The 12,495-nt window shown below is 39.8% G+C and overlaps 1 protein-coding gene across 1 annotated transcript in view; it reads right to left on the bottom strand.

The window, feature by feature from the left end:
• The window catches only part of EMILIN2 (elastin microfibril interfacer 2), a 42,859-nt gene that overhangs the window by 23,581 nt on the left and 6,783 nt on the right, over positions 1-12,495 (bottom strand). The window contains exons 3-4 of the mRNA XM_081205562.1: positions 5,206-5,381; positions 577-2,466 (exon numbers count right to left, since the gene is read on the bottom strand). Coding sequence (XP_081061688.1) covers positions 577-2,466; positions 5,206-5,381 — 2,066 coding nt within the window. The remainder of the gene's footprint in view (positions 1-576; positions 2,467-5,205; positions 5,382-12,495) is intronic.

The following is a 12,495-nucleotide window of genomic DNA, read 5'->3' on the forward strand; positions in this document are numbered from 1 at the left end:
ATTTAGGAGCTTTTGTCTCATTCAGTGTGCCATAGGTAGGGCAGAAGGGATTGACTTCAGCACTATCAGCTGTTCTCTAAACACACACACACACACACACACACACACACACACACACACACACACAGCTGTGTTTGCCCAGAAAGTAGGGCGAGATCATGTCTGAGCCTGAACACTCTGTACATGAGCAAAGAATGGTGCTCTCTGTCCGTTTGCATGCAACATTTCATGAATATGAATATCCAAAAATAGTTAAAGAAACATTTAGATTTATAGATTCAATTAATGCATCATAAACATTCCGATCAAGAACTTGTAAAAAACAGTATTACTATAAAGTGATGTCATGTTGTATAGAGAAAAATTGTACAGCATTTGGCTCAAATTGGATTCTCCCCAAATGTTTGATTTCAGTAAACCACATTTAAAAAACAAAGGTAGAAAGTAAAAATATGAACACAATTCTGTCTGCTCTCCATGATGTACATTGTTATTTTAAAATCTGTTTAGCTTACCCCTGTTGTCACCTTGTTTAAAATTAAAAATTAGCATCTAGAAAGAGGGAGGCTAACTTACATGTAGCAGGTTTAGTTTTCATCAGATTCTGGAGGTCAATGGTGAATTTGTGGAACTGGCTGTGGAACTGCTGGGATGAATTCTTGAGTCCAGAAATATCTTTAGAATGGGAAATTATAGTTTTGTTCATCTTATTGACACAGTTCCAAAGATTGGAGACATGGTTGTTTAATCCCTCCCTTATCCTTTGGAGGCTGCTAGACACTTGATCTAGTTTGCTGCAGGTTTTTTCAACACTGGACACTCTACCCTCCATATCAGAGACACCAGGCAATTTCTCTTGACATTTGTTCAGGTTATAATATAGCTTCGTGCTTAGCTGTTCCATCCTATCCTTTAAGTCATTACAACAATTAGTGTCTGGGTGAGTTTGATTGCCCACTGTTTTCTGTATTTCATCTACCTTTCTGAAAGCAGCAAGTTGTACCTTTTCACAAGTAGAATTGATACCTAGAAGTTGTTCATTGCAGCTGCTCAAACCACCCTGAAGTTTCTTAACATTTTTATCAATAGCATTCAGACCATAACGAATAATTCGTAAATCCTTTTGAAGCTTCTGAATGTCACGTTGGCTGCCTTTAATTAAATTAAATTTCTCGCTTAAAGAGCCATTTAAGGATTTTAAAAGACCAGAATTACCCTCTGTTTTCAAAAACAATACATCATATTTACTGTTGCAGTTTTCTATGTCTCTCTGGAGGCCCTCCACATTGTGTGATACCGGCTGGCATTTCTGCCTGCAAAGGTTTTCAATATCTTGCAGTTTGTTCTTCACAATATTTATCTCAGAGACAAACTGTTCATTTCCAGACCCTGAATTGCTATGCAAAATTGATAACAGATCAACATTTCTCTCATCTGGATTTGTGATATTAGTAACATCTAGAAAAGTAGCACTCAGACGGTTTTCCAGTGCCTGAAGCTTTTTGTCAAATATGTCTCTTGCTTCATCTACTTCAGTAGCTATAACGCCACGAAGAGTTTCTTCAATGTAAAAGCAGTGTTGTTCAGCATTTCTCTCTGTAACATTGATCCTGGCTTCCACTTCCTCCCATTTTGCATCAAAGTTGCCTTCCAGATATGGAGTGGCTATGTATTTCATTTCATTATCTATTCTGGCATTTAAAATCCTATTTGCTTCTGCAGTTCTGTCAATCTTCTCACCCAAATGTTTTAGCTGCTGTCCAAAAGCATCAGTTTCAGCATTACTGCAACAAACTGAGTGGTTTGATGGTGCTTGGATAAGAGTCTGAAGATGTTTTATCTCCTTTCTGAGGTCATTTTCTTTCTCTCCAATAAGTTCCCTTATTCCTTGGCAGCTGGCTTCATGATCATCACAATGTTGTTGAATATCCATCAGTTTGTACTCACAGGAATTTTTCAGATCTGCCATTTTCTTCTCAAATCCTTCCAAAATCTCCTGTCTCAGATCTTCAAACCTAGTATCAATGTACTGCTGATACAACTGGCTACTCGGCATCATTACGGTTGGGCCTTGGGCGGCTTCTTGGAGCTGTTTTAATTGTGCTTCATAACCATTTGCTTTCACTTCTTCCACCTTATCATCTTTGTCCTTCAATCCATCTTCTGTTGGTTCAGATTTTATATTTTCTATTCCAGGTTCCTTTTGGTCTTTACTTTCAAACACATTAATTTTCTTTGTATCACCCTCAGCCGTACTGTCAGGCTCTGGACGGTCATGAAGGTTGTTCAACCATGATACAAGCATCCGACTTGCATCTTCTTGAACAGAAAGCTTTAGGTTTTCATTCACACCTGTTAAGGAGGACTGAAGCTCTAGCACAGTCTGTGTAAGGCGGAATACTTCATCCTCAAGGAGCTGAATTCTTTTATCCTGAGAGTCCTGCTGTTCTTGCTTCGGATTAGTGTCTGCAGAAGGAAAAGAAAGAAAAATGTGGAAACAGCATTTGAAACTAAACTTGAAGTTACAAAACCCCAAACTGACTTAGATGGTTCAGAGGGATAAATCTTTACAACTTTCTCACTCCCCCCATGTTTTTCCTTCAAAGTGAATTGCTTCTTTTATATTTGGCTCTATGCTTTAATACAAGGGTAGAAGTCTGATGATGGATGTTGTTGAAATCTAACTCTCATCAGTCCTTGTCAAGATGCCCAGTGGTCAAGGATAATGGGAGTTGTAACCCAGCAATATGTGAAGGGTTAGATTCCCCACTCCTCCACCAAACTAGGAATATGAGAATCAATGCACACACAAAATATGATACTGATTTGAGACTGCATCATCTGTGCTGATCTCACTATGACCCAATTCCATCATTCTGTACTTTCATGGGAGTCAGCACAAAAAAAGCTTATACAGGGAAGCAACCTAAGCTGCCCTTTCAAATACTGAAATATGCACAGTACTTTGGGCGGATATTGCATATCAAACTGATTATCTTTTGCTACAGCTGTGCAAATTGGCCACTGCACCTAAATCCTGAACATTTTCCTGACAATGAAGGAGAAATGCCTGCAACATGACATCAAGGAAAACCAGCCCCAATTCATCCAAACTGAATATTACAACTGGCCTTGCCAAATGGAATATGTTAAGAAAGAAAGAAAGAAAGAAAGACCAGCAAAAGCTTCTAGTGCAGAAAAAAGCATGTTCACCTGCATAAACAGCCCCCACCCAGCTCTTGGTTCTAGGCTCTGTTTCCACAAAGTAGCTTAAAAGTCATCACTAACTTATCAAGTTAGTGACAAGCACTAGCATTAAAAAAACCCTCATATTCTTATAATACAGAATCATTCCATACAACATTCTGAAAATATCACTGAACTTGTAAATATGAAATAAGCTCATGGGCACTAACAGCTGCTTCCAAAAGGGTGGCCCCAGCACTACCAAGTCACTGTTCTTTTGTTGTAAGCTGCAAATGAAATTGGAATTAAATCTCTACACTATTGGCAGTAATGCATCCTATGTTCTGCCCACACACTGCTGGGGTGAGGCCATTTTAAGTTCAGCACATATTCATTATAACTCTTTTGGTGAATGCCATTTCATCACACACACACCATTTATGAATAAATGAATGGATCTTTATTTGCGTCAGCCATTGGCCACAGCAGTAAAACAACATGATATACAACAATACGATACACAAAGAATAGGAAAAAAGTTAATTATATAAAATACATTTTAGGGTTGTGAGTCAATAGTCAAATAGTGGATCCTATTCTAATTGCCCCAGCTAAAAACCTTGCTGTCACCTGCTCATCTTGATCTGCCAAGAGAAAGGACACTGTGGCAGTGGCTGGGCAACCTGGAATGACAATAAAAGAGGGGTGATAACCTCACTCCTCAAGTCTTTATAAAGAGTGCAAGCCAGAAGGGCATGCGCCACCGATTCGGTACTGCCATTTCCACAGGGACATAAGCGTTTTTCGTGTGGAATCTGTTAGAATAGTCTCTCAAATACAGCTGAGGGCAATACATTCAATCTCGTGAGAGTAAAAGCATGTCTATATTTTAGAATTGCTAGGTTATGCAGATAGGGTGCCAGAGAGTCAAAATGGGTAGGTGGAAAATTGTCATACCATGGGTAAAATTTCCTTATTGTGACCAAGTTGTTCTGATGCTCGATATCATTTAGGCACTGACAAATTTGACTGTTTGCTTTGCTAAAACCCAAAGTGAGTAGCTGTTGTGGTGATAAACCACAAGAGTGAAGTTTTTGATAGACAATTTTAGTCCAGGCACTCTTGTGACAATTTTGCAGCACTAGGGATATTAGACCGGAGAGATTTAAGTTTAGGCGAAGCCAATAGTTAAGTGTCCTATGCCAAATCCATAATTCTACCAAGGGAAGATAAGCCTCTAGGCACAATGATGTGTTTGGGACACAGGGTGGTACAGGGAAAATTTGCCTTAAGAACTTTAATTGGACAGCTTCCATAGATCTAAGGTGAGTGCCTGTCCAAATCTGAGCCCCATATAATAACTGTGCTAGGGGTTTAGCTTGGAACACTTCCAGGACTGATGGTATACGTTTACCACCTTTTGTGTAGAAAAAGCCTTTTTTTAAAAAATCAATTTTTAAATTATTGCTGAAATGCTTCCATGGCTTTTTAAATGAAAGAAAAGTAAAGTGTTATAACTCGGTACTGTTAATTTGCTATACTGCTATAATACTATACTACAACAGTCAACTTAGGTTTGAACCCAACAGATCGCCATCAGTCCATTTGCTTTAATAAAACTTTATAGTTACTGCTATGCTATCAATATGGTTAATAGAATGTTCTTTAAAAATATTGGTTTTTAAAAATATATACAATGATGCACATCCAATACTGCAGCTCCATGGACTTCTATCCATGCAACTATGCTTGTTCTTCCTCTCCTGATCCCTCAACAACCTCCTAGACCTTCAGAAACAGCTCTGCAAGCTTGGGGCACCCTCCTGACCAGATTTTTGGGGTACATGTGGGATGACTCTGTGACTGGGCCTGCAAAAACCTACCTCAAAGGGTTAATGAGACTGATAAATGGCAGAGAAATAAATAAAACACTTTGGACTGCAAGTGCTGTGTCAAACATAGCAAAAAGAAAAAATATGGACAGGGACATGCATACCAAAATTCAAAGAAAATAATTACCCAAGCTTGGCTTTATGTCATCTGCTGGTAGCTGTGCTGGGTAAACAACAGACCTTGGCTTTTGTGGTGTGCCTTCTTTGCAATCTATACCCATGTATCCAGGGCAACATCTCCATTCCAATTCTGTTACTGTCTTATATGTTATTTTATATTTAGGTCTGAAACTTGTACGATACCTGCAATAAATAAAATGAAAATGGTAGCATTAACATATTATGGTGATCTTTATTAGGGGGGGGTTCTTTCAAACAAAGCAAAATAAAAAATAAAAAAGAATAAAAATAAAAGGGACTTCTGATTTTCCACCTGTCAGTTATATAAAAGAAATTATTCAAAACAGTCACTCTAGCACGGCATCCAACTGTACGACTTTCTGTTAAGCAATATTTTCCCAATCCTCAGATCCAAATGTCTCAAATTCATTCATTTTCCTTTTTACCCAAAAGGTCCAAAGGGGGTTCTCTAACTATTATTAATAAATGTCAGCAATAGTTTTTCTCTAATCAAACATATCAACTTCAGCAACCATTCCTCCATATTAAACAATAATAAATCATTCCATTTTTGTCCATGTAGGAGGACAACAATGACTACTTTTAAGAGATTTAAAGTCGTTAGAGAGCTATATAAACAATCCCTGTAATGAGTAGGGGGAGAGTGGGAAAATATAATATCCTGCCCACCCATGACTATCCTGTTTCCTCCCTGTTCTCTTATGTATGTCTAACTACTTATTACTGTGAAAGCAATTTAGCTAGGATGAGTATTCTTTGAACTCACTGCTAGAGACAACAGTGACCACTTTGAAGTGATTTAAAGTCATTAAAAAGATATTCTAACCCTAACAGTATTTAACTGCTTTGAATTACGCCTAGTAAATCTGATTCACATGCATTCAACTGTAGTATCTTTGCACCAACGCAATTCAAAGTTTAATAAAGCATTTTGATATTTAAGGATGTTTGTTTTATTAATTCACTGAAATTGTTTTAAGTAACTTCCATTCTTTATTTAACATTTTTATATTAATGTTTTTATTTATTTTCCAATTACAGTAACAACATCAAAATAACAAATTATAATCAGGTTCAACCTTAACTGTGGTCCACTGAAGTAGAAAGACCCATGTTTTATAACCAGTGCTTTGCCATTAACTACAGTTAGTAGTCATAAGTTCAGTTATTATGTTCTATAGAGCTTTATTGATTGACATAGCTCTAACTTTGATTGCAGATTGCATAAAGAAAGAAGGCTAAAGAGTATGGCTAGATTACCAGGCTACCAGGATTACAATGGTCCATTGTAGAAGACAAGTAGAAATATTCTACGTTACATAACAGTTGAAGCTCTTAGTACCACTCCCTTATTTTCATTTATTTGTTACTGTTGAATCCGCAGCAGTTAAAAATTCTCCAACAATGAAATCATTTGCTCCTCATGGGATTCAGCTGATTCTCTGTTATTAGCTACGCAGCACAAGAAGCTAAACACTCACAAACCCAAATACAGTGGTACCTGGGGTTAAGAACTTAATTCGTTCTGGAGGTGCGTTCTTAAACTGAAACTGTTGTTAACCTGAGGTACGGTACCACTTTAGCTAATGGGCCCTCCCGCTGCTGCTGCCACATGATTTCTGTTCTCATCCTGAAGCAAAGTTCTTAACCCGAGGTACTATTTCTGGGTTAGTGGAGTCTGTAACCTGAAGAGTCTGTAACCTGAAGCGTCTGTAACCCGAGGCACCACTATACTGCACCATCTAAAATGCTCAGATTTCCTAAGGTTGCTTCCTAAATCTTGCTACAGAAAGAAAGACAAAATTTGCCTTTGAAGTCGCTTGGGGATTTCCAACCGTTTCCTAAATGTTTCACAAACATCAATGAATTAATTAGTTCGAAGAAGTGCTTGAACTCATAATAGCTACCACCTGCACTTTCATTTATTGGGAAGTAAGAATTGAAGCTGCCTTCCTGAAATCAAGAACACGTACAAAGTCCTACTGAAATCAACTGATGGCAATCTGTTGGGTTCAAACCTAAGCTGACTTGTTCAGCATGTCTGTTGCTAGCATTAACACAAATCTTTTCATTTTTCTATTATAGTAATGCATACTATCAGAAAGATGGAGAATTGTGATACATGACTACCTATGAGTCCTAAAAACGCAAAGCAAGAAAGTAGTGCTTACCTGCATTTGTATTCTTAGAGGACTTCTTCCCTCACTCCCTTCACCTTTGTATATCATAGCATAGGCTGGTAATAGAGATAGGTAAAGGTAAAGGGACCCCTGACCATTAGGTCCAGTCGTGACAGACTCTGGGGTTGCGGTGCTCATCTCACTTTATTGGCCGAGGGAGCCGGTGTACAGCTTCCGGGTCATGTGGCCAGCATGACTAAGCCGCTTCTGGCGAACCAGAGCAGTGCATGGAAATGCCGTTTACCTTCCCGCTGGAGTGGTACCTATTTATCTACTTGCACTTTGAAGTGCTTTCAAACTGCTAGGTTGGCAGGAGCAGGGACCGAGCAACGGGAGCTCACCCTGTCGCGGGGATTTGAACTGCCGACCGTCTGATCGGCGAGTCCTAGGCCCTGTGGTTTAAAAGAGATAGCTACCCACATATTCAGCTCCATAGAAACTAACAGAAAACTTTAGGCAGGCTCTTGGCTTTTCTACCTTGCCACAGTGATGCCATTTTCAAAGTACACTTCTTGCCTTTAATCTTCCAAAGCACCTTTATTCCACATGTTCCTCTCCTCCTTCTTCCCTGTTAATTAGAAATCCATTTACTGGATTAACCCTGTCATCAAAATAGTTTCTGGCAATAGTTTCCCTTTTTTTGAAGGGACTTAGTTTAACACAATATGAATGGGAAAACCTGACAAATGAGTCATGAAGGAAGGAAGGTCTGGAAAATGCATTACATCCAGAGATGGTGGGTCACTGGTCAAGACTTTTCAAAATGACTCTGCAGATAAGCCCCAGGTTGATTCACATGAAAATAAAATAAACTTTTTTAACAAGGACACATTTTTAATAGCATGGCCATTTACAGTTCAACAAAAAGGAGGCCAACAGAAGATACAAATTTGCATAAAATGCGCATATGCTAATTTATATGCATAGATGCAAATTTAAAAATAATTACAATAATTTAAATAGATATACAGTGCATGTGGCCATAGGTGAGAAGACTCTAACCAAGTAACCTGTGTGCCTGTTCTGGTGTTAACTGTTGATGACCAACTTCAAAGCGCCTGTTCCCCATCCTTGCGGGGTTTTTTATATTTAATCTAGTTAGTCCATCAAATAAAGGCCTGTCCTCTATAGTAGGGCACATAGTTCCCTCTAGGTCTAAATAAAGTTCTAGGGCAGGGGTCTGCAACCCGCGGCTCCGGAGCCGCATGTGGCTCTTTTACACCTTTGCCGCGGCTCCGGGGCGGATACTAGCGAGGGGAGGAGGCGCATTGTGCGCCCCGACGCTCCCCACTGTGGCGGGCGTTGTACTGGCTGTGACGTCGCATGGGGGCGGTGTGTGCGTTAGTCACGCACCGTCCCGACGTCACCTTCCCGCCCACTACATTGTAAGGGGCATGTATGGTGGTCACTACTACATTGTAAGGGGCATGTATGCTGGTCACTACATTGTAAGGTGCATGTACGCAGGTCCCTGCATTGAAAGGGGGCATGTACGCTGGTCACTGTTTTGAAGGGGAGTGAAGAACACACACACAAAAAAGGTAACTTGTTAATTTAACATTTATTTCTATGAGGAGGAGTAATTCTGAGGGGTCAAACAAAGAAATAATAAAAAAGTGACAAAAAAGTTCTTTTTATAATGACGAGGATGACATTGGGCCCTCATTATTAATTATTACATACATCAGGCACTGATTATGATTTATGGTACACTGGGGCCCTGATTAATTTTCTATGTCGCAATGGTTTTGCGGCTCCCAGTTTTTTTTCCTTCGGGAACGGGTCCAAGTGGCTCTTTTTGTCTTAAAGGTTGCAGACCCCTGTTCTAGGGGAACTATTATTCCAGGAAAATGGCAACCATGTTAAGGTGGTTCATTTCTTGTGACTCACTTGCAGTTTTATGTTGAATTTAGTATATGGCTTTATTATTGCTATATTTCCCCTGCATTATTGTAGTCCTTCACTTAGAAAAAGCAAATAAACTATTCTAAGAAGTACAGGACATATTCATTTACAGTTGAATTTCACATAATATTTCGAAGAATTAATTTGCCAGCTGGGCAAAATACATTATGTATGGGAACAATACATAATGGTCCACAAAGAATAAGCAAAACCCTAGAGTATGTCATAAAATAATGTTTTTAAAAGAACCACTGCCATCAAGAATAATCAGCTACATGTACAGTGGTACCTTGAGTTACAAACGCCTCAGGTTACAAACACTTCAGGTTACAAACTCTGCTAACCTGGAAGAGTTACCTCGAGTTGAGAACTTTGCCAAGGATGAGAACGGAAATTGTGTGCCCGCAGCACAGTAGCAGCAAGAGGCCCCATTAGCGAAAGAACACCTCTAGTTAAGAACAGTTTCAGGTTAAGAACGGACCTCCGGGACGAATTAAGTTCGTAACTAGAGATACCACTGTACAGCTATATACAAAAGTAAAGTTAAAGCAACCTCTGCTGTGAGAACATTGTAGTTCATGCAACTTTTAGATAACTAGTAGTTTCTCCCCTAACAGAATACCACATCCTTGGGGGAAACCTTTCTCTCATGGTTGGCCAACATGGTGCCTTCTAGGTGTTATGGACTACAGTTCTCACCATCCCTGTTCATTAGCCATGTGGGCTGAAGCTAATGGTTGTAGCCCAAAACATTAATCAGTTCCGGAAGTCCTTTCAACTTCCAAAACATTCAGAAACCAAAGCGCGGCTTCTGATTGGCTGCAGAAGGCTCCTGCAGCCAATCAGAAGCCGCAGAAGCTCTCTCGGACATTTGGGTTCCAAAGAACATTCGCAAACCATAACACTCACTTCCAGGTTTGTGGCGTTCGGGAGCCAAAATGTTCGACTTGCAAGGCATTCAGGATCCAAGGTACAACTGTATTTCATATTATTTCCCATGTCAATACTGTAGCAGGACCCACAATATGTTACCAGAAGACAGAAGAAGTTTGATAGGTTCTGGACCATGAGAATATGTGCTTTATGCTCCGCAGCACTGGAAATATGTTGTTTCTATTCGCCTGGAGGTACACTACATTGTATTATGAAATATAGAGAATTTTAACATTATTTGTGCATTTGTCTAGGAATGAATACAACAAAGAGCTTGTTTAAAACTCCCATCAAGTATTATCAAAGATCAAACGTTCATACTGAGTTTTTCTGAAATTATGCAGTAAGTTATGAATGTTGTATGAAATAAATATACCCCTTTGAAACCCATAGATGAGAAAGAGTCTATTGTTCACTGTTTACAGACAAAAACGGGCAATTTTAGGTCAACGACACATGGCCAGAAAAGTTCATCTCATCCAGCAAACTGAGACTATCAAACATGCCAAAATACTAAGGATCACTGATAACTTCTTTTTGTTTCCAATACACTGTCCCTCTGCAGCATTCCCCATAAGCAAGATGGAGCCTCTACAGAAAAACCTTTCCCTGAGCGCATCCAGGAGTCATTCCTGATTATGTAACAGCAGTGCTCCTTTTGTAAATATTTTGGAGACATCCAAAACCATTTTTTACTCTTAAATTTACTAGAACAAATTTTAGGCTACCGGCAATGACCGATGGAAATGCACACACACACATTGCGATGAATCCAGAAGTGACCTGAAAACATTACTAAAAGAGCGGAATGGGGACGGGGCAGAATGCTTTGTGTGGGGCCCGCTGACGTATGCGGGGGTCCAGAATATAACCCATGTGCAAAACGAAGATTGTCTATACTTAAAAGTATTGTCTACATATGATGCAAGTTTTCAGCTTAGGACAGATTTCTGCATTTATTCCGCCCGAGCCATTTTTATCTCAAGACATTTAAGCCCATGCAATGCATGCATTTATGAATATCCTTATACAGATTAGGGCTCTGTGTATTACTGCTACCCAGCAGCAGCTCATGCCCACTACACGTAGTAGGGCTGCTAGGGGGTCTCAGGGGTGTGGAGAATGAGTGGTCCCAGGGGTGTGTCCAAATTCTTCTGATTTTCTCCCCATCCTCCTCCCTTGCAAAGCTACTGTGGAACCTAAGCATTGCAATTTTACAAATAGTTGGCACCTATAAAATAGTTGACTGCCCCTTTGATTATAAGAATATGAGTACTGTACCCAAACAGCCAGTGACAAGAGAGGAGGATTGTAAACTTAAGTCTTCAGAGCCACTGGTGTGCTTGTTTTCCAAAGGTATAGACAAGAAGGCTCTTGCCAATTGGCTTACTGAGAAGGAAAATGTACAGTCAATATTCTATCCAATTAAAATGTGGTGCAGATTAAGGGCACCGCCAACTACTCACAAACCACACCTTCCTTTCACAGACTTGAGTAGAGGAGACATGATTAGGAACTATAAGCCTCAGAAATAAATAGAATGAGCATGCACAGAGTGCATCAGTCTCACCAAACCTTTGTTTGTATTTAATAATGTAACACACATATCCACCATGGTATATAATCACCACAGTAGTTCAGGATCAGCAACTGGATCAGGCCAAAGGCCCATCTAGTCCAGCATCCTATTCTCACAATAGCCAACCAAGCAGCACAGTGTTTTTTAAAACCTAAAGAAAAACAGGAATACAAAACATCCATACATCTCAAGCCTATGTACAAACATTAGAGTTCCAATAATACACAAGTGTTGAAAGTTACAACACACATAGAAGCCACCAACCATTTCTCCTCACCCAGTCACAAAAATGATTTAAAAATCGATATTATAAAAAGATACTCACCCTGTCCACTATTGCTTTCTCTCGATGAATATTCATTTAAAAACACAAGCTGCTCAAACTAGCCACCACACCCTTCTCCTGGCTAGCTACAAATAATGGGCTTTGAGGCGTGGCTTCCAGAAACAGCTCTGAGCATGCTCAGATGGCCATTCAAGGCAGTCCTACTGAGACTTCTTGTTAGGCCTCATAACAATAGATACAGTGAGAGCCTTCCTAGCAGGATTAACCTTGTAGGCAGCCCTATCAACCACATGGTTTTTCTGCTTAGAAAGACATGGGAGGGACCTTTTTGCCGTAACTGTCCCCACATGCTGGTCTCTCTCAGGCCAGTGAAGGTACCTGCTCAGGCCACCC

This window comes from Podarcis bocagei (assembly GCF_964188305.1).
Source record: "Podarcis bocagei genome assembly, chromosome: 8".
NCBI lineage: Eukaryota > Metazoa > Chordata > Lepidosauria > Squamata > Lacertidae > Podarcis > Podarcis bocagei.